The 22,194-nt window shown below is 49.7% G+C and overlaps 1 protein-coding gene across 2 annotated transcripts in view; it reads right to left on the minus strand.

Moving 5' to 3' along the window:
- Positions 1-22,194, minus strand: part of LOC100153598 (store-operated calcium entry regulator STIMATE) — a 71,558-nt gene that overhangs the window by 2,870 nt on the left and 46,494 nt on the right. Inside the window, exons 2-8 of one of the 2 annotated variants that reach the window (XM_021068951.1) lie at positions 18,034-18,082; positions 15,680-15,775; positions 12,435-12,556; positions 7,655-7,767; positions 6,489-6,566; positions 5,612-5,761; positions 4,487-4,595 (exon numbers count right to left, since the gene is read on the minus strand). In XM_021068951.1, the coding sequence (XP_020924610.1) occupies positions 4,487-4,595; positions 5,612-5,761; positions 6,489-6,566; positions 7,655-7,767; positions 12,435-12,556; positions 15,680-15,775; positions 18,034-18,082 (717 nt within the window). Of the gene's footprint in view, positions 1-437; positions 4,596-5,611; positions 5,762-6,488; positions 6,567-7,654; positions 7,768-12,434; positions 12,557-15,679; positions 15,776-18,033; positions 18,083-22,194 lie in introns of those variants that run through there. The other variant, XM_021068950.1, reaches the window with a different exon arrangement.

Raw genomic sequence — 22,194 nt, forward strand, 5'->3', positions numbered from 1 at the left:
AGCCAATGCAAGGCCTGCCAGGCTGCATCTGAGACAAGTGCTGACGTGAGGAATGCCTTCAGAAGGCCGTGGGCACAACCCCAGACTCTGAACAGGGACCAAGAGGCACTGAGGGCAGGGTGTCGGCTCTGCCCAGGGAGGCACCTGCCTTCCAGCCCTGCGGCTTCAGGAACAAGGATGTGGGATGACCACCCCTCACACTCCATCTCTCTGGCACCACTCGCTCCTTGGGGGGTAGGCAGAGTAGCTTTTACTCAAATCAGCAGGTTGTTTCCCTTGGCAGGTTTTGCTCCCATATCTACCACAAGGAAATGTCAGGCTCATTCTCATTCGTTTTTCTGGGGAGAACCTTCTAACACACTGGGGACACTTTCTTGATCCCACTAAGCTATTTCAACGCCACAGAACACACAACCAGCAACCACAAAAGTGAAGGCTTCTTTGTTTAAAAACTGTAATAAGATGTCATCTTTATTGTAAACCATTTTACAATGTAAGTACATCGTCTTCCCTTTCATTTCAGCAACGTGTTTCTGTGAATCCCAACACCACTGATTTAACCACCCCCACCGGGAGGGCAGTGGAAGTAGGCCACGGTTTGCTCACATAGGTTGGACTTCTAACAAACATCATGAAAACAGAAATCAAATTAAACCAACCCACCCACCCACTCAGGAGCCCCAGGTCCCTCCCCGAGAGCAACGCCCTTTAGAGCTGCCAGTATTTCACAGAGTAAAACCAAGAGCTCTCCACTCCTAGTTGGAAATGTGTAAAACTTCTAAAGGCCAGCCCTTCACCCCACAAGGTAGCTGTTCTGGCTGATGGCAAGTTCCCAGAGCCATCTATGTTGGTCTGGCTGCAAAAAGGCCAGTGAATTGCAGTCCGGAGGGCAGAGAAAGCTGCTGACAGCTGTGGCTCCCTCCAGGGTCCTGGGGCAGCCTTCGGACAAGGATCCTGGGCTGCAGCCTCTAGGCTCACACTGCTTAGAGGAAGAAACAAGTTGAATTTGGGCCTTTATGTATTTTTCCTTTAAAGGTGTGGTAAGTCAACACCTAACGCACGACTCCTTGTTGTTAGGAAGAGGCACAGGTTAAAGCTTGAGGCAGGAGGCCACCAGCATGTCCAAAGGCCACATGTCCTTCATGTGGCAGGTCTTTGGGCTGAACAGACCAAGAAGCCACTGTTGCCCAGGATCTCACCTCTTTGCCACTGTCAACATTCCACTGGCAGCAAAAGGAAAAAAGGGCCAATAATGATCTCTTCCATTCAGATATGAAAGTTCCACCTCATTAGGTTACTTCCATTGGTGACAAGAAACTTGCTCATGACCCTGACACAATTTCTCATTCTAAGTGTCTTGGCTGAAGTCAAGACTCGGACAAATCAGATGCGCAGCACACACTATCCAGTTGGTATTCCGTGGTTTCTCAAGCACAGTGATGCTTACCAAGTGGCAGGTGAGGAGCTGCACCTCATAAGGCACCTTGGACCAGGTGGTGAGGAAACTCAACCCAGGGAGGGAGGACAGCTCTGAAAGAAGTCCTGATCACGGCTCTTTGCATCTGCTCTGTCTTGGGACAGTGCACCACAGAAAAGGCCTTAGCAACTCCAAGAGGCACTCCCAAGGAATACAAACTCCTGTGTGTGTGTCCCCCCCTCCACACACAGGAGGAGGGTAAGGCCAAACATGTGAGGCCACGCCTTCCGGGCCTTCATGCTGACAAGGCCCAGTATGTTCAGACACCCTGTTAGATGTCCATAACCTCGTTAGCCAGCCATACAACTGCGGCTAAAGTCCTTTGAAAACAGGATGCAGGGAGAAGTCACCACTTGCTTGCTACCTCTCTGTCCGCAGACCCACTGCCTAACAGACCCTGGGACGAGCCTCGTGAGCAGATCATATGGGGTCTGTATAACCCATAGTTTCCTTCCTTAACAGACTGTGGCTGCCCCCAAAACCTATCACTGGTTTGGAAACATTAACAGCTCAAGACTGAAAGAAAAGCTCTGATTCTGGGCTCAGGGAGGTGCAAGAAACAACCCCAGCCACAAGTTGTTCAAAGTGAAACAGGAATTCCCATCGTGGTGCATCGGAAATGTGTCCGACTAGGAACCATAAAGTTGCAGGTTCGATCCCTGGCCTCGCTCAGTGGGTTAAGGATCTGGCATTGCCGTGAGCTGTGGTGTAGGTTGCAGATGTGGCTCGGATCCAGTGTTGCTGTGGCTCTGGTGTAGGCTGGCAGCTGTAGCTCTGATTGGACCCCAGCCTGGGAACTTCCATATGCTGCAGGTGTGGCCCTAAAAAGCAAAAAAAAAAAAAAAAAAAAGAAATAAAAATAAAGTGAAACAGGAGGGCAAAGAAAGGCGAGTAGGTGAAGCCTACCTACCATCTACCAGGACCACCATCAGTCCTGGTCTTTCTGAATGGGGAGCCACCTACTAACCCAGCCTGGGATGGAAGGGTGGAAGGGCACAAAGTGAAGCAGAAGCAATGGAGAGTGGAAATGGGCTCAACTTCACCCACTGAGCTGCTGCCTCACTTTCTAGTTGCAGATACCCGCCCTAGCAGAGTCACCGCCGAATGCAGTTCAGGTCCTGGCTCCTCCCGGCCCCCTGGTTTCTGGACTCCTAGAGGAAGACGGGCTGAGAAGCTGTCCTCAAGGCCTGCCCCCACTCACGTCCTGGACAGGCGAGGCTGTGGGAGGCAGGACACAGCCCAGGGTGCCTGGTAACAGCATGGCTCACATTCACAATTCAGACCCAACCTGCTCGAGGGAAACACGTTTGTTTTTTTGTTTGTTTTTCTTTTTTGGCTGCACCCATGGGCATATGGAAGTTCCTGGGCTGAGGATCAAACCTGCACTACCACAGAGACCATACAGGGTCCATAACCTACTGTGCTACAATGGGAACTCTACGACATGTTTCTACGTATAAGGAAGTTTCTGGGTGGTGTAGCCTCCCTCCACCATCTCACTTCCAGCTTGCATCTTAGTGGTACGGTTTTCTACTCCTAAACTTTCATGGCTGCTTCCAGCTGTTACAAAACACTGGGCTGCTCCACCTTACTGTTCCCACAGCAGGGAAAGTACTCAGGTCAGCCCCTTCCACTGGCGGGTAGCAGGCTCCAAGCCACGGGGGCCTGCGCCCATGCTGAGGAATGGGGGCCACAAGCTTAGAAGCACCTCATCCTGCCTATGGACGCAGAGAATGAGCTCTCTCACCTCCACCCGCCTGGTCCCAGCCACCTTGCAGCTTTGGAGGAAGTGAAAAATAGGATCACTTGGTCAGGCAGGTGTTCTCTAGAATGCTGCGCAAAACAAGTTAACGGCACTGTGATGCCAGGCCTGGGGCGGCCTGAGAGGAGGTTCCCAGAACTGGGCCCGGAGGCTGGTTCTCAAGGCTGCACCAGTAGGAGGTGAGGAGGTTGAGACTGCAATTTCAATTGCAGATTTGGAGGCCCTGAAGAGAGGCAGGGAACAAAAAGTGGTGGCTTGGGAGTCTCGATTTCTCTAAACACAAGGTCCTCTTACACTTCTTTCTTGGTCACTTTAACTGCGTCCTCTAACCTGTTAGCCAAAGTGCCAAGGAGCTTGTGGGCCCTCAGCAGAGCACATCCACTTCCACGTGCACAGGAGGCCTTGGATCCACGTTCCCCATGGCCCCTTCCTGCTCAGGCCTGACCTTTCCAGAATCACTGGGTTTGCTAATTTCAGATAAGTGCCCATCTCCCTTCCTACCGGAATCATTTACCTCATCTGATCATAGATTACCTAACGGCATTCCAAATAAAAAACTCCCAACTTTTTCCTCCCACCAGTTCCTATCCCATTAAAGGCAAACAAACCCATTTCTTTGGGGATTAAAAAGAGTTTTTAAATACAATAGTATGAAAATATAACTTAAAAATATAAAAGTCAACAGCATAAGGAAGACTTAAAAATCTATGTTTTGCCCATTAGTCCCATAGGAAATGAACACATACTCAAAAAACATTAACACTGTGACAGCTCTTAAAACCGGCTATAGAAATCAATAGTTACAAAAGCCATTTCGAGTAAGAAAGCATCCGGTTCCAACTTGGTCAATGAGTAACCCTTTGCTCCAAATGTGTTACATCTTCATGTTCCCCTGAGGCTTGATCTGTGTGCATGTGAGTTCTCGTCCTTGAGGCCACCTGGACAGACGCAGGACAGGGCTTCGGGGTCCCTCACAACACCACTCAGGACGACAACAAACAAAACGCCTCGCTTGCATATTTGGTCAGTGTTTGTAGTGCAACTGCGTGAGGACCTCCAGCTGCCATGGCCGGGGCAATGGCCTCCTTCCCTTGAGTCACAGTTGTCCAGGAACAGGCATAGGCCATGGGAAGAGTGGAGGTAGAAAAGGGGCAGAGAGGAGGGGAGGGACGACGCAGTGGAGCGACCCTCGGCTGACCTGGCAACTCACCCCCAACCTGACCCCAGCTCGGGAATGTGTCATACAGGTAGCCCGAAGCGGTGCTTCTTTTTCTTTGCGGGCTTCAGGGGGGTCAGTCTCCGAAGGTCCTCCTCCACATCAGACTCCTCCATCTCATCATCAGCTGAGATCAGGATCTGAGGGCAGAGAGGCATGGCCCTCAGTCACTGCCAGTCATACCCTTTCCACCTGCCCGCCCTGGACCGTGGTACAAATGTCAGCCCGCCTGGGAGGCCTCAAGTCTTGGGTTTCTTTAGAAGAGGGTGATGAGGAAGTCCCCTTTGCAGAGCGAGACAAGCTGGCCCATCCCAGGCCTTGTTCACACCAATGCATCCACAGGCTACTGACGCCAGTGCTAAGTCCACACACCCTCCCTGCCACCCAAACTCCTGCTCCTCCATCCAACCTCTGGCTGGGACCAGACCCCTATCATAGCAAACTTAGCCTCAAGACCATCCTGGCATGGAGTCCCAGGTTCTTAAAATTGCTTCACATACAGCAAAAGCAAACTGAAAAACCTCTTTTTGAAAGGAAAAGAAAACCTCTGTGGGGCACACACAAGGCAGAGTGATTTCAGAGCGATTGCTCTGAACCAGCCTTGTAAGGTCCAAAGACAAATGGGAGCCCTCTACTCCTCGGAGCACCCGGAAGGACTAAGCCGCACAGCTGGGGCATCCAGGCAAATGCTCATTCACTGCTCACCTGCTTGGCTCCTCAGACCCCGGCCCTGGGGAAGGGCTGGCACAGGCCAGGTCAGGATGGTCTCAGCCCCCCTCCCAAAGGGCTTCCTGCCCCTGGTCTCGGTTGCCTGACTCACGCTCTCTCTGGCTCCCTACCTCATGCACTAGTGCTTCCCCGCTCCCCACTCTGTACGATGGGGCCCAGCTAGCTCAGACCTCTGCCTGTACTTACTTCCTGTCATTCCGTCCTACCCCCTAGAATATATGCTTCCCTGGTGAATTTTACATTATTACCCAAGTGCCAAACCACAGGAGCACGCCTGCTCATGAGCGGCTGCTTCTGCTGACAATGCTGTTTGTTATTCATCTGGTGCTCATCACAGCTGGCCCTGTGACACAGCACTCAAGAGGCCACAGATGCAAACATGAGACCAGAGGCCTCCTGGGTCATCGGCATGATCGCTCGGCCCTACCTCAGACTCCGACTCCTCATGGGATGCGGCCCTTCGGTAACGGACCTTGCTCCCATTCCTTGAGTCCTGGTTGGCTCCCCTTTCTTCTAGTTTAGCTTTCGTCCTCCCCTTTCTCATGAGGAAGTTGTCCACTACCCAAAACATCAGAGCCTGTGGGAAGGAAAGCACAAGTCACTCTGGGTTAAGCCACTTGTGAAAGCAAACCAGAGCGGCCCCCACACCCATCCTTCCCACCCCATGCGAGGTGACGGCATCCAGAACCAGAGAAAGGAAATGTCATTCAGGCCTCCTGCACCTGCTCAGAAATCTTGGAAGAGATTTCCAATCTCTATGTCTTTTGCTTCCATTTTACCTCAAGCGGTTCTGTGGGGTGACTGATAAGGACAGCCTGTCCCGGTTGCCCCAGAAGGTGACAGAGTGGGGCCAGGACCAAGGCCTCTGGCCTCCTGGTTGGGGCCCTTCCCTCTGCTGAGCAATTGGCCGGCACACCTGCCACGTCTGTCATCCCCTTGTTCCTTTACCATTTCTTATTTCCTAATTTCTAGCCAATGTGTTGGTGAATTTCTCTGGGAGCCCTGTGATCAGAAATAAAGGACAGGGGTAAATTCCTAATGATCTTAATCTAGAAGCCTCTGTTTCATAAGGGCAAGACAAAGACCCCAGCACCCTCCACCGTGCTCAGAGGCCCTGGAACAGGCATTGAATGCAGTACCGAGGAAATAATCCTGCCATTTCCACGTTGGGGGTGGGGATGGGATGTGGCAAATGCTCACATGGAGGGACCTGAGGGCTATAAGGTGTTTCAACTGTTAGAACTGGAATAGGAACCTGGAAGGCAGGGAGCAAATGGGGGTAAAAAATGCAACAAGGCACTGACATTGACAAAGAAGGGGACGATCAGCATGACGATGGCCAGCTTCAGGTCTGGGTTCTCAATGGGATTCAACAGGGCAACCTGTAAAGAGAAGCAGAGTCAGTGAGGCAAGGGAGACCACAGAGAAAGTGCCTGGGAGTGGGAGTGGCAGTGGAAATCGCCCACAAGGCCCTGAGAGGGGGCTTAATTTAGACACTCTCCCCAGAGCCCTAATGAGAACAGCACTCCACACTCAGGGCTGCACAGTCCCCAGATTTGACTGTTCGTGAGGGATGCCCTCGGAGATGACTTGGAACCGTAGTGCTTGAGCAGCCTTCCCTGTGGTGTGGACTTGAGAAGTAAAGGGGGAAGTGGGGATGGGGTATGGGGGGCGGGAGGGAGGCGCTTTACAAAGCTGGCACAGGGCATTGTGGGCTTCGGCGAGCTGGAGAGAGTGAGGTTGGTGGTGCTCATTATAGGTATTAGCAATGAGGCACGGACCACTTTCTAACAGAAATCCTGCACCCCAACCACCTCCTCCAGGAAAAGAGCCCCCAAAGCCTTGGTGTATTTTCTTAAAAAAATAAAAGCTAGCCACAAATAAAACCAAAGCAGGCCACGATCTGAGCTACTTGCTCCTAAAAGCTCTTTGGCTGGTTTCCTGTGGGCACTGGAGGCTTTTCTGCATAGCATAGCCCTGTGGTCAGAGGGCAGAGCACAGGGCAAAAAAACCATAGGAATATATGACTAACTGCTGCCTGTGGCACTGAAAGGCTCAAATTAAACCATTGGCCAAGAGAAGCATATGAGGAGGTGTCTGCAAATGTAGAGAAAACACCCCCTGACAACACTTAAAAGTTACCAAACTGTAAGCAACCCCAGGGCAGGGACTGCATTTCATGTGCTTTATACACATTGCAAGGCTTAATCTAGAGCAAACGTGTATAACTGAAGTGGACAGATGCTGTGTAAAAAACTGACAAATTACTGCTCTTGATAGGTAGCCAGGAGCTGCCTCATCAGACCAGGTGCATTCGTGGATCTTAAAAAAGAAAAAAAAGAGAAAGAAAGAAAGAAACAACGAATTTTGTTTCCTAATAGGGCCGGGGTAGGGATTGGGTGGTGGCGTGGGGAGTACTGTCTTGCTTAGCGTCTCAAGAAGCTGGTAAGGAAGGGAGCAAGAGGCAAACCTTCTTCCACTGAAGTATTAGGAGGACGATGAAGACGACAGATTTTTCAAAAATCATGATCACAATGTAAAGGGCACACTGGCCGACCCAGGCTCCGCACTGCAGAGGGTCTCCTGTGGGGAGAGCGGGTTTGGTCACCGGCGCCCAGGCATTGGTGCCCCTGTCCCACCACCCACAGCTCCTGTGAGAGCTACCAGCCCACCCCATCCCTCCCCAGAACCCCACTCTGGAGCTACTAAATGAGTCCGCAGAGCACCAAGCGTCAGCTCAGCCCGAACAGACAAATGTGGGCATTTTAAACAAAATCAGAGAATTCCTAATTTGGAGATACCAGAGTGGCATTTCTTTTAAGAGGCTCTAAGATATAATTACAAAGCACTAAAGTTAGTAAGTGCCTGTTGCTGGAGCTTAGAAAAGCTGGCTCTTTTTGTCCATTGGCAGCAGAAGCTGTGTTAAGCAAGACTGCTATTATTATCTGCTGTTGATTTTTCCAGTGGCTGTGGTGCTACCCATCCCTTCCTCTGTCCATGAGGAAACATGGGCTGAGGTTTCTGAATCATGAAGGCAGCAAACAACCTTTTGTTCATCTCCCATCCCCCGTCCCACTCCCCTTGGCCCTGAAAGCAGAAACCTGACTCTGGAGGAATTCAGATTCTGTCCCAGAGGGGGCACCCCAAACACCTTGGGCTGGGAATAAGGAAGAGAGAAAACCTCAAGGTGGGGAGTGGGGAAGCAGCCTCAGGACCCTGTACTTAAGAAACAGAGGTGGTCCAGGCTGGGGGACACTCAGCCTTTATCAAAAGGGACTTGATAAAGGGTAGAGGACTAGCCCCTCCAGGGAATGTCCTATACCCTCAAGTGACAGGCAGAATATACGGGATGGGTCCCTGGGGAGCCATACACACCTCCAGAGGAGACCCAGGGACAGTAGGTTGTGGGGAGGCCGCCAGGGGCTGCTCTGGAAGCCCTGCCAGAGCTGCCTGAACACACTGGCCAGAAGAGGGGCTGGAGCGTAACATAGTGGGAGGGGGGCAAAGGCTTCAGTCCAGGCTGGAGGAGAATTTGGCCCTGAGAGGAATCTCCAGTTTCTCATTAGATTCCACAGTTTGTGCAGCAATCCCTGTCCAGGCACAGGTGCCGGAGGTCCCCAGCCCTGGCAGAGCCTACCAGCTGTTTGTGGTGGAAGGGCCAGTGGATGCCTTCCTGCAGCTGTAATGACACAATCCCAGGCCATTCCCTTTTCTGGAAAACCTCGGGAGAAGTGCAAAGAAAGCACACAGCAAAACATCACTGCCTCTTCTATGGTGTACTATTTACTTTCATTTCTGGGACGAAGGCACATTTGAGCCAAAAAGTCATTTCAGAAGCACAATCTCTTCTAGCTAGATTTTAAGGGAGTTTTACAATTCTTTTGGCAAACTACCTGATGTTATTGAGAGAAGTTCTCAAAAACGACAGACCAAAATACTTTTTGAAAACTGTTTCTGAGATGGGGGACAGTCAGAAGCACTAGCAGGACAGATCTATGAACTGGACTAGTGTGTTTAAAAGTCAACAGAATGAGGGGCAACACATTTAAGATCAAAAGAAAATCTACTTGCTCAGAGTGTCCTCACTCCATATGCCCTATGTTTTAAATTTCAAGCTGACAGAAGAAAATGGTTTTTCCTTCCATTGGGCCTCATGTCACCTCTCTGAGTTTCATTGTTCTGAGTTTCAGAGCCACAACTTAGTGGCTTCTTTTTTCATTTAGATGCTTGCATAATTAGGTTTAAAAATGCAGTGAAAAAACTCATGTGTGAACCCACTCACACACACCCTTTCCTCCAACAAATCCAGACCATGCAGCCATGGTGGCAATGAGGGCACGTGCACTGGTTTTTCCGACCTGTTTCATGCGAGGGTCTCTCTGATGGTCCCCATGACCTCATCTTTTCAGGACAAACAAGCCAAGAATTCTCGTATGCCCCGCCACGCTGGACACCCTCAGGTACATGGGTGTTGTTTTTTGTTTTGTTTTGTTCTTATGGCTGCACCTGCGGCATAGGGAAGGTTCTGGACAGAGCCTGAATCCAGGCTGTATCTGTGATCTACACCACAGCAAAGCCAGATCATTTAACCTACTACCCTGGCCCAGGGATCGAACCCTTGCCTCCAAAGTGACCTGAGCTGCTCTAGTCATATTCTTAACCCACTATGCCACAGTGGAAGTTCCCATGGGTCTTTGTTTTTGTTGGAGTATCTCCTCAGGGTCTATCATGAGGAAGGGACCAAAGCCCACACACTACTGGTGCCCAAAAGACAGAAACTTTGTTTTCAAGGCTTCCACATGGGGAAGAGCAGTCTGGTCCCCAGAGTGTAGACACCATGGACAGCCTGAACCTGTCCTGCCCCTCAGGGCTGTGTGGCCTGTCCCCATATCCCATGTTGTTGTTCGCAAGTTCACCTTCTCTTCTAAGGACCATGGAAGCTCCTAGAAAACAAGCCCCTCTTCTTCACTCACCTGACAGCTGTGGGGCCTACCAGGAACTACCACCTCAAGTGGACGGGTCAGTTAACAGGGGTGGTGGGTAGAATAATGTCTACACCCTCATCCCCAGAGCCTGGCACTATGGAGAGTGGTAGAGGGGAGTGAAGGCTGCAAGTGGATCAAGGTTGCTAATCAGAAGGCTCTAAGAAAGGGAGAGCATCCTGGCCTACCCAGGTGGGCCCGATGTAACCACAAGGGCACTGGACAGTGGAAGGAGGTGGGGAAGGTCAGTGATACATGTGACAGAAACTCAACAGGCTACTGCTGGCTCTGAAAATGGAGGAAGGGGCCACCAGCCAAGGAATGTAGGCAGCCTCCAGCATCGGGAAAAAGCAAGGAAACAGGTTCTTCCCTTAGGCTCCAGAACGAACCAGTCCTGCCGACACCAAGATTTAGTCCACGAGCCCCATGTCAGACTTCTAAACTACAGACTCTAAGATAATAAATTTGGGGGTGGGGGGGTTTAGGGCCGCACCTGTGGCACATGGAAGTTTTTAGGCTTGTGGTCCAATCAGAGCTACAGCCACTAGCCACAGCAACGTGGGATCTGAGTTGCATCTGCAACCTACACCACAGCTCATGGCAATGCTGGATCCTTAATCCACTGAACAAGGCCAGGGAATGAACCCACATCCTTGTGGACACTAGTTGGGTTTGTAACACGCTGAGCCACTATGGGAACTTCCAAATTCGTGTTGTTTTAAGCCAGTAATTTTGTGGCAATTTGTTACAGCAGCAAGAGAAAAAACAGAAATTGACAGAAATACAAACCAGTTAACTGAAGACATCCCCTATCCTTCCTCAGCCTGGGGAAAAAGGACTCAGAAGGGTCCTCAATAGAGGGCAGCTTTATCTGGAAAAGGTGGGCACGGAAACAAAAGGCTCAAACAACAAGGATACCTTCTTCCTTTCGATCTCTCTTGGGGATGCAAACAAAAACATGCTGGGAATAGGTGGTACCATAATGCCCACTGTATCAGGATCAGATGTGATCTCCTCTCCCAGGTCACTGAGCAGTGTGACTGGCTGTGGGTGGCTCTCCTGTAGTTCTGCTCAGCTATAGCTGAGTCGAGAGCCCTGCCTTCCAGAAAGGATCTTAATAGCCAAGAGGAAGCTATGAGCACTGTTCCTGGAGATGGTGGGAGGCTTGGGTATCCCACTGCAGCAGCCAGAGGCCCTCCAAGCTGTTTGGGTGAGCTTCCTGCATCACTCCACCCCTCGGGTGCTTATCCTATAAAGGAAGATGATGACGCTTTGGTCCATGGGCGCTGAGGTCCATTTCCATCCTCCAAGCTGAGCAGTCAATGACTTGGAACTTCTCCATAGCCTTCCCTGGAGCCATAGGGGCACACACTGTGTGCTGGACACTATCTTAAGTCAGTGACTCATCAGGCATCAAGTAACAAGGCTAAGAAAAGCCCTCTCCTGAGGTCATCTCCCATCAATGGAGACAAACGATTACTTAAGATTTCTAGAAATACTAAGGTACTCACAGGCAATTCCATGAACCAGCTCCCCTTTTAAATGTCAGGCCCTTGCGAGTCTTCAGCCATTGGGCCTAGAGCCGTGAGCTCTTTGGGAGGTATAACCAAGAAATAAGAGTGGGATCCAGACTCCCTCCCTTTTGTCTCATGTGCTCTTTTCATGGCAAAGGCTCCACCAATGAAGTTCCCATGAACAGGAGCCCCTGGCTCCAGACAGCAGGGCCTGCTGTGAAGGTGCGAGAGGGGGAAATCCCCAGAGGGCAGTAAGGCCCAAATAAGCTCCTCTCACCAGCAGCCCTGCTGAGGCCACATCTAGCTGTTTGCCTAGGGGTACAAAGCAAAAGGCATTGCATTTGTGCTTGGAGCCAGCACGAAGGCAGCTTTCTACACACTGTATCCCATGGGGACTGACGAGATGAAGTGGGTCAAAGCTGTGCCAGCATCCAGGGGTCACCTGTTTTAAACCTTGTCTCAGTGAGTAAGGATGCACCTGGTGCCCCTGGTGACCATACATGCCAGATGCTCGGTGGGCAGCCAGCCCACGGTCTGGAGACAGCAAATGACTTGGGCCCCAGGGTGGGGGGATGGGCCCTCCAGTCCTGATCTTTGAACTCCAGGAGTGGAATGGCCCAGAGATAAGACAAGCAGACATGCAGTGGAAAGAGAGGTAGCTCCCTACCAAACACCTTCCAAACTGAGAGCCGCCCCCATGCCTCTAGTGAGGTGGGCACCCTTCACACCCCATTCTGTGTCAATGGTACGTTACCATATTCGCCAAAACGTAGGGACTCCCACTGCTGCCACTCCACCAGGACGCTAACAGCACGCACACCCACGTATATGAGCAACATGCCCACAGTGGCGTCCAGGAGGAAGTTGATGAGGTACCTGTGAGGAGAGGGCACAGTGGCATGGTCAGGAAGCACCATCTAGGGAACTGGGTTCTGTGTGCTTGCAGGGACAAGGTCAAGGCTGGGGACCCAGCACTTTGCGCCACCCTGTTCTGGGAGGCAGGAGCCTTAAGGGTGCAAGTGCAGGAAGCTGAAGTGCTCACTTCCAGGAGCCTAGGAAAGCCTCCCTCCCCAGGACATAGCATTGCGAGGGACCAAGAAACTTGAAAGATCTCAAGTGTTCTTGCCAAACAAAGACTGACACAAAGCAGAGTGCCTGGGAGCAGCCAAAGAGGCTGACAGGAAAACAGAATTAATAAAAAAAAATTTGTTCAGTAACTCTTCCCTCCCAGATGGTCTGGCCCTTCCAAGGCCCCAAGACAGCGCAGCACCAGAACATCCGGGGAATGGCCCCTGGGGTTTCCCAGACCAGAGCTCATCCCTGTGCTTCAGAGCCTGCTATGGAGGAAAGAGCAAGCATTTCCAAAGAGCGAGCTTAAGTGCTACTCGGAAAAGGCAAGGTGCTGGAGGAAGGAGAGGAGGATCAGAAGAGCATGCCCACCCTGACCTCTTGGTCTTGTGGGGTCTGTTTCCATTTGTCCGACACGCATTTCTTCCTTCACCAAGGAAAAGCCCCTTGCCCACTGGTCCTCCCTTGAGGGCCCTGTACTCAGATCTCACTGGTCAGCAATAACCAAGGCCCCAGCTTCCCAACCCTCTGGGAGGCCACATGGCTTGGAAACCATCACCCCCAACCCCAAGAGAAGCATCAGATACCACAGACCAGCCATGGCACTTTTGAGTTGCTGAGACTTGAGACATCTTATGCAGCCGTACAGCCCTCACCCGAAGGCTGGCCCCAGTGACGTGCATAGCACTCTGAAACCTGAGGGAGCACACTCGTGGTCCTGCCAGCCCTGGAGGGGCAAGAAAACCAGAGGGAGGGGTTGCATTTTCCTCCTGCGTGCCCTTCCTCTTTAAAAGCACAAGGGGTCACTCTTAGACCAGATACTAGAGAAAACATAGCAACTGGTTCCCAGGCACTTTCTGCAAGTTCACAAGCTGAGCTCTGGCTCTAGGCTAATGCTGCTCTCAGATGCTTAAACTGCACTGGTTTCAAGTGGTTCTGGTATCTGAGACCCATCCTGAAAATATCAAGAGCTCCTGATACACACATATGCATTAGTTCATTCAATGCCCTCACCAAACTGATTTGAGCCTACTACTGTATGCCTGGCCTTGGGATTAAAGACAGAAAGCTCTAGACTTTATACTCAACACAGGCAAGACTGGCAGACAACAAGGTATCCTGTGGGCCCTGGAGCCAGATTGGCTGGGTTCAAATCTCAACTCCGTCACTCTTTAGGTGTGTGAACCTGATTAAGTTATATAATCTCTCTGTGCCTCAGTTCTCTAACTATAAAATGAGGATAATTAAAGTATCTATATTGCAGGGCTGTCATGACGATCAAACAAGTCAATACCTGTGAACAATGCCTGCCATAGAGGAAGCACTCCACAAATGTGCTGTTAGAATCACAGCCCAGATGCCACAAAAGCTGAATAGCCACCCAGAGTAGTAGCCCCAGCACTGGGGCCTCCTGCAGCCATTGGAAAGAACTCAACTCCCACATCCCTTTGCAAGTTTCTCCTCTCCTTGAACTGACTGGCTTCCCCTCAGGTCTGCAGACTCCCAAGATGCCCCTGGTCCAGCCTAAGACCTCTCCAATCTATAACCAGTCACGGGGCACGGCAAGGTGGTGGGGCTGGAATGGATCCCACTGCAGCAGTCGCTCCTCCACAGGCCAGGACCTCTCCACTGTGTGGGGCAAGGCCCTGCTCTGCCCGCCTAGTCTCCCCGCAACGGCTCTTCAACTGACTGCTGGAGCTCTGGTTTTAACAATATCCTCTGACTGAGCTATTAACATGTTTGATGATAAGTGTTCCTGGGGCTTCCAATGCTGCATATACCCATCATCTCATGAATCCTTCACAGTGATCCTGGGGATCGGGATGAGGAAACGGAGGCTTGGAGAAGTTATATCACCTTCCCGCAGCCTGGATCCTCAGTCAAGAGCTCTTTTCACCACATCTACCCCATTTGGGCCTTTTCTCCACTGGCTGAGCACTCGAGATCTCTCAGCAGCCCCTATTCCATCCCAGCTGTGATCTAGCTTATCAATGTCCCCCTTAAAGCTGGATCATCGTTTTGCAGAGGCCAATGGAGGTTCAAGGGAGAGTGGTGTGGTCAAGGCAGCACCAGGGGATGGAGTCCCCGAGCTCGCCCAGTGCCAGCAGGATGAGGAGCTGGCTCTCAGCTAACCAAGATGATTCACAAGGGGGTGACACAAGCTTGCTGCTGGGCTCGAGGGTTGGAAGGACAAGGCCCTTTCCTAACCAACTTCCCTATGGGAGGATCGCCCTTCTGGTCCCCTGATTTGGGACTACAAACACACAGACCACAACCCATCCAGGTCTTAAGGTAAGACCCCAAAGAGGGAGACTTTACAACTTCCTTCTGAATCTGGTCCAGGACTAAATCTTACTCAATGAGAGAAGCTTAAAGCAACCTTTCAGTCCAAATGGTTCTAATTACACACTGCACCTCTTAGAAAGGGATTACCAGCCCTCTGCCCTGCTGTCCCTCAGAGGCACAACAGGGCAGGGCTGGAAGACATTCCAGACAGAGGGCAGTGTGAGCAAAGGCACAGAGGCAGGAGTCAACTGGTGGGTTTGAGATACAGCAGGAGCAGCCCAGCATGGCTGCAGCACCAAGTCTGAATGAAGAAGGTAAGCAGATGGAGACAAGACAAGGCAGGCAAGCATCCTTTTCCACTCCATCTTCTACGAGGGGCACTATTTGGGTGTTGTTGGCAATGAGGACAGGTATCATGGCACAAGTGGGATTTCAGGCTGATGGCTCTGGGGGCTATGAGGAAGGCACACTGACGGTACTGACAAGGCAGAACAACCCATGGTCTTCAGGTTAAAGAAATCAATGATGAGCACAGGGTACAAAGGGGTGTTGCCCCCATCCCTAAGCTAGAGGGAACATGGCTGGTAGCAGAAAGCAAGGCATGGCAGGGCAGGTCATGTCTGCACTCAAATATGGGCCACTTACAATGAGCAAGGGTCCTCTTCAGTGAGATCTGCTAGGTATACATTTGCGAAGTGGATGAATAGCATTCCTATGGCTTGTTTGGAAGTGTCTAAAAACCTGTACAAAAGAGATCCAACACACGTTATCACTCCCACAGGAGGGTAATAACCAATTTGGGGAAAATGATAAATCTGAAACAGGATAAAAAAGCCACTGAGGGAGTTCCCGTCATGGCGCAGTGGTTAACGAATCCGACTGGGAACCATGAGGTTGCGGGTTCAATCCCTGCCCTTGCTCAGTGGGTTAACGATCTGGCGTGGCCATGAGCTGTGGTGTAGGTTGCAGACACGGCTCGGATCCTGCGTTGCTGTGGCTCTGGCGTAGGCCGGTGGCTACGGTTCCGATTCGACCCCTAGCCTGGGAACCTCCATATGCCACGGGAGAGGCCCAAGAAATAGCAAAAAGCCAAAAAAAAAAAAAAAAAAAAAAAAAAAAGCCACTGAGGAGACCCTAAACTTCTAATTACTAGTCACCTCTTCCTGAGGCGTTGGTACTAACTCAGGCTTGGCATTTCAACTACCTTTCAAAACCTTTAGTAACACTGCACCCGTGAAAGGCCACTGATTAATAACATAGAGTTAAACACTTTTTTTTTTTTTTCTTTTTACGGCCATACCGGTGGCATAAGGAAATTCCCAGGCTAGGGGTCAAATTGGAGCTACAGTCATGGGCCTACGCCACAGCCACAGGAACTCAGGATCCAAACCTTGTCTGCAAGCTACACAGCAGCTCATGTCAATGCTGCATCCTTAACCCACTGAGCAAGACCAGGGATTGAACCTGTGTCCTCATGGATACTAGTCAATTCTTTTCCACTGAGCCACGATAGGAACTTCCAAGTTAAACACATTTAAAATGTGTGTGTGGAGTTCCTGTCGTGGCGCAGTGGTTAGCGAATCCGACTAGGAACCATGAGGTTGCGGGTTTGGTCCCTGCCCTTGCTCAGTGGGTTAACAATCCGGCGTTGCCGCGAGCTGTGGTGTGGGTTGCAGACAATCCCGCGTTGCTGTGGCTCTGGCATAGGCCAGTGGCTACAGCTCCGATTCAACCCCTAGCCTGGGAACCTCCATATGCCACGGGAGCAGCCCAAGAAATAGCAAAAAAGACAAAAATAAATAAATAAATAAATAAAAAAAATAAAATGTGTGTGTGTGTTTTTTTTTTTTTTTTTTCATTTTTGTTACTTCACAACAAAATGCTTGATCATGGCTCTGGATGAGGTCCAAGGTGCCTCTACTTTAAAGAGTTCCGGAGTTCCTACTGTGACTTAGCATTTACAAACCCGACTAGTATCCATGGCCTCTCTTGGTGGATTAAGGATCTGCGTTACCATGAGCTGTGGTGTGGGTCACAGACGCGGCTGGGATCCTACAGCTAGTGTAGGCTGGGAGCTGCAGCTCTGATTTGACCCCTAGCCTGGCAACGATATGCTGTCAGTACAGCCACACCTTCAGCTCTTGCTGATTAAACTAGGGGCTGGCTCAGGGCAGACAAACTTTTCTGTAAAGGATCTAAGAGTAAATATTTTAGGCTAAGGGGACCATGTGTAAAACCCAACTCCAGGTTCCCCCAGGCCTCCCGCCCATGCTAGATACTCAGACTTGAGAGAAACTGACTGGGGGAAGACAAAATGAAGATTTTCAACATGCAGAAATAATTGAATGTTGAAGATCAATCAAGAATATGCTTTAATTTTTATTAAGGGGCCTTTACCACAGAAGTTTATCTTAAGTTTCCTCTGGAGGCAAAGTGGTTATTGCCAGGATGGGTACAAGAAAGACAGCACTTTGTGGGCATCATGTTTGTCCTCAGGAGCCAGCTGTCTCCTTCCAAGTGATTTATGTGTTTGGAGTTTTGTCTTTTGAAGCTATGTCTGAAGATTTAACTACTATTTTTATGAAGGAAAAATGGCTGCCACAAGGTCACCCTAGGACTAGGAAAGTCTAATTTTGGGGAGAGGGGCACTGACATGGTACCTTTGACTTATCTCGAAATTTAAACTTTTTTTTGGCTTATGCAGAGACCATAGAATCCAAGGATTTAACATAGTCTGACAACAGAGAGATGTAACTAACATAGTCTGTGGCATGGACTGATGCATCTGTATCATCTTCCATCTTTAAAACTGGATAGCAGAGTGATGACAGAATCATCACTATCAGAGCTCAACAGCTATCTGGAGACACACAAGTGCCTGATGATGAATTCACCTAATGGAGTCCAACACTTTATGTTATGTATAATTGCTCACATTCCATTCCCCCCACAACATAGTCAAAAGCATTCTAGCAATGACTTAATATTAAAATACACACCATATCCTCCACGGACGTCTTTCATGCTTTGGTTCTCTGAAGCGTTTGACTGAAAGAAAGGACAGACATTCAGTAGCTTTCCACAGAGATAATGAGGCAAAGTGCATTTAACAAGCTGGGGGTTATTGGTACACTCAGCGTTTACATTACTGCATGAAGGTACTTGCTTTTTTAACATGTGACAATGTACAATAAGCCATGAAGGTCACAGAGGCCCTGGTGCCACCAACCAGTATAGACTCTTCAGGACTGGATACTTAGGAAGAATAGCTCCTCACAGCATGTGAAAAAATGTATTTTCTTCTTTGCAGCAAGGCTGTCTCAGACAAGGGCTAGAAACCACAAAGGCGAATGCAGCTACTTCTAACTTCAGGATCCAAGGACATATCCACCCGTCCGCCCACCCACCCATATGTGCACTGAGTACCTGCTCCGAGTTAGGTGCTATGGAGACAAAAGCAAAGGCAGCTGTGGGGAAGGGTGAGGAGTGCTCAAGACGACATAGGTCTGAGGCAGAGTGAAGGCAGGAGGGAAGGATAACCAAGCCTTCCTGCCTGGAGGAAGGGTGCCAATCAGGAGAGACTGCACTGGCCCTGGGGGCTGGCTAAGAGTTCAACAAGCTGAACAGGGACAGAAGACATGTTCATGTAGCATGCAGTTACAGTGGCAGGGTGTGTGTGGGCATAATGTGATTTGGCTTTATTTCAGCAGGAAACAGGGGAGACAGGCTGAGCAGAGGGCACATGAGGGAAGGTCCTGAGTGCCAGGCTGAGGAGTCTGGAATGAATCCTTCAGGGAAGGAAAAGACAGGAAAGAGAGCTATGCAGAGGCAAAGCCATGGTTGGAATGGTGGGAAAGTGTCTCTGAATCATGGAGATGGTGGGTTTTCAGGGGTGGAGAGGCCTGGGCAAGGATACTGGCTGCATCCGGCACCCCGCACTGGTACTCCCAACCACAGGACAGTGGGGGCAGGGGGCACTGGACGGCAAAGAACTCTCCAGATTGAACATCTTCACCTTGGGTGGGTCTGCAGACACAACTATCCACACAGAAGTAAACGAAAAAGTTCTCAAGTGTCTTGCCCTCCACTGAAGCCCCAAGCAGATATTTATTTCCACAATGACTCTCTCTACTAAAACAAAGAATGCAAGTGCCATGTGTGTGATGCTTTCCCACAAAAAAGTATTGAGGAAGGAACAGACACGATGGTGGCAGGCAAGAACTGCCTTCTGGGAGAACTCAAGCTGCAATGAGGATGCAGGAAGAGGAGAGAGGCAGGGAGGGAGAAAACTATGCCCCAGCCAATAAATCCCACTTCTTTAAACAGACACAGGCAGTCCCCAGTTTGCAAAGCAAGGATGGTCTATACACCTAAAGGAAATGTCTGCTGTTTAGAGACATTGTGATAAAGAGACCAAAAAGAAAGTGAAGCTGTGAGGAGGTCTGTCATCCTGCTGACACATCACAGATCCAAAACATCAACAAGGCTCAAGAGCCTGGCACTGAGGGAGACCCAGAGGCTCTGCTTGCCCAAACAGCTCTCTAGAAAGGCATCCTCTCTTTCCCCTGAGCAGTGGGGCTCAGGGGCTGGGGGCTCAGAAAGGAGATGTGGAGGGAACAGTTTAGAGGGAAAGCCCACAGCCAGGGCTGCAGCCGCCTCCTGCTCATTTGTGCTTCTATCTCAGGGGAGTCTGCCCCATTCAGCCTAAAATAAAGGACATCTCAGAACATATCCCAAGAAGAATGTTCTAATTTTTTTCTTTGGGGGGGCTGCACCCACAGCATATGGAAGTTCCCAAGCTAGGGATCCAGTGCAAGCTGCAACTGCAACCTACAGCACAGTTGCAGAAACACCAGATCCTTAACCTGCTGCACCACTGTGGGAAGTCCAGAACGTCCCCATTCTTAGGTAATACAGGCTCAAGTACCAGAATGTGTGCGATTTACTTTCAAATGGTTTAGGGCAAAAATTATACATAATACATGATAAATATATAATAAATATAGCATAAATGGCATACTTTATAAGTATAAAGATTACATAATTATAAATAAGTACAACCAATATAATTATGTAATAAGCATTTTAAATTACATAAATATGATGCATAATATGTAAAGAAAACCAAATATGGTATCATGGGCCAAACAGCATCCCTCAATTCATATGGCGATATCCTAACACCCCCCTCAGAATGTGACTATCTACAGATGGCTTTAAAAGAGGTCATAGAGGTAAAATGAGATCACATGGGCAGGTCCTATAACACGACTGGTGCCCTAATAAGATTTGGACAAACACAGAGATGTAAAGGTGACCACATGAGGATGAAACGAGAAGATAGCCATCTGGAAGCCAAGGAGAGAGGCCTCAAGAGAAATGAAACCTGCTGACATGGTGACCTAGGACTTGCAGCCTCCAGAACTAGGAGGAAATAAATTCCTGTTGTTTACACCATGCATCCTGTGGTACTTTGTTATGGCAGCCTTAGCACACTAATACATGTGGCAACACAGTAAATGGTGAACCTAGATGAAGGACATTTGGGTACTCATTAAATTGTTATTTAGACTTTTTAATTGTAAGTCTGACATTTTTTGAAATAAAAAGCTGGGAGGAAAACACACTCTAGAAGAACGGACCAGTGCAAGCATTCAGAGGGCAATCTGGTAATACCAACACTGTAAATGCCCAGACGCCTCCACCTGAAAAGCAATGCCAGGTTATACCACATAGGTCTTACTGCAGCATGTGCCAAGATGTACAGGTCTTTGCTATAATACAAAAACCCAGGAAGAAACTAATGCCATCAACACAGAGGTGGGTACCATATACCATCAGGCACCTACTAAAAACAAGGCAGATCTTTATGGATTAATATGGAATGATTTCAAAATTATATGAATAATAAATTTCAGAATAATATGTCTACCCTGATTCTGTTCATATCCATTTTTAAAGGATATATATTTATGCTGGCATTATGCATGGGGTTGTTTCCCCTAGGATATGTTAAGTGACAGTTAACAAGGACTACCTTTGATGAATGGAATTATGGGTCAAGGGAATAGACTTTTATATCATTCTGAATAGTTTAAACATTCTTCCATATTCATACTGCTTTTATTTTAAATTTTTTAAAATAAAAGACAAGTCTATGGCAGAGACTTGTGCTAATGTAGCAGGTGGGACATGGGAGAAGCGATGTGACTCACGGCTGGGCTCTGGGACAAGAAAGGGTGATGAAGAATGTGGTGCACTATCTGCATGCAGAAGCGCCTTAGACAGAACCTGGAGTGGATTAAGATTCTTCTCATCATAGCAGACATGTGGCTCTTGCTTCTTCCACTCTCTCCCACCCCCTTTCCCTATATCAGACTCTACCTTTTTCTTAATTAAAGGAAGAAGAAAAATTAAGAAAGCTACTCCACATCTAATTTGGAAAAAAAACACAGAAGAATCCATTCACCCAGCCATGTTTCGCTAAGCCTGCTGTCCAACAGGGCCCTTTCAGCAGGAGAGGAACAGACAAAAGTCCCCAACCTCCTTACATTCTAGTGGGAGAGAGGGGTTAACACGCAGCTTGTCAGACAGCAACAAGGGACAGGAAAGCAGTAAAGGAGCAGGGGGTGGGGAGGGGTGGCTGGGAAGTGGGTTTGCAGGGGCAGATGGGAAGGCCCAGAAAGTGAGAATCACTGATGTCTACAGAAGAGCTGTCGGGCAAGGGTCTAGCGGCCAGGGACTGGCAGGGAGTGTGGGACAGGAGGTCAGGTCTCCCAGGCCTCATGGTCTAGGGTACTAGCTCCCTTTGCCTGCAGTGACCTGGGGCGGCTGCAGAGCAGGGTGGCTGCAACCCACAGTGGAACAGGCTCACCTTGCTGTGCTGAGCAGCCTGTGGGGGGACCAGAAGACCACCACAGGAATCCAGGGCGAGGCAGTGGTGGCTTGCCCAGCTGAAAAAAGTGTGAGAGGGTGAGAGAAGGAGGGACCCTGGCTGTACCGTCAACACTGAGCCAACGGGATTTGCCAACATGATAGACGTAGGGTACAAGGGAAAAAGAACAGCCCAGGGCAGCTTCAGAGTCGGGAACTCAACACTGTTCTGCCACATTTTTGGATTTGGTTTGCTGTTGGTGAGGGGTTGTAAACTGGGGAAGACA

The sequence above is a fragment of the Sus scrofa genome, chromosome 13 (genome assembly GCF_000003025.6).
Source record: "Sus scrofa isolate TJ Tabasco breed Duroc chromosome 13, Sscrofa11.1, whole genome shotgun sequence".
Lineage (NCBI taxonomy): Eukaryota > Metazoa > Chordata > Mammalia > Artiodactyla > Suidae > Sus > Sus scrofa.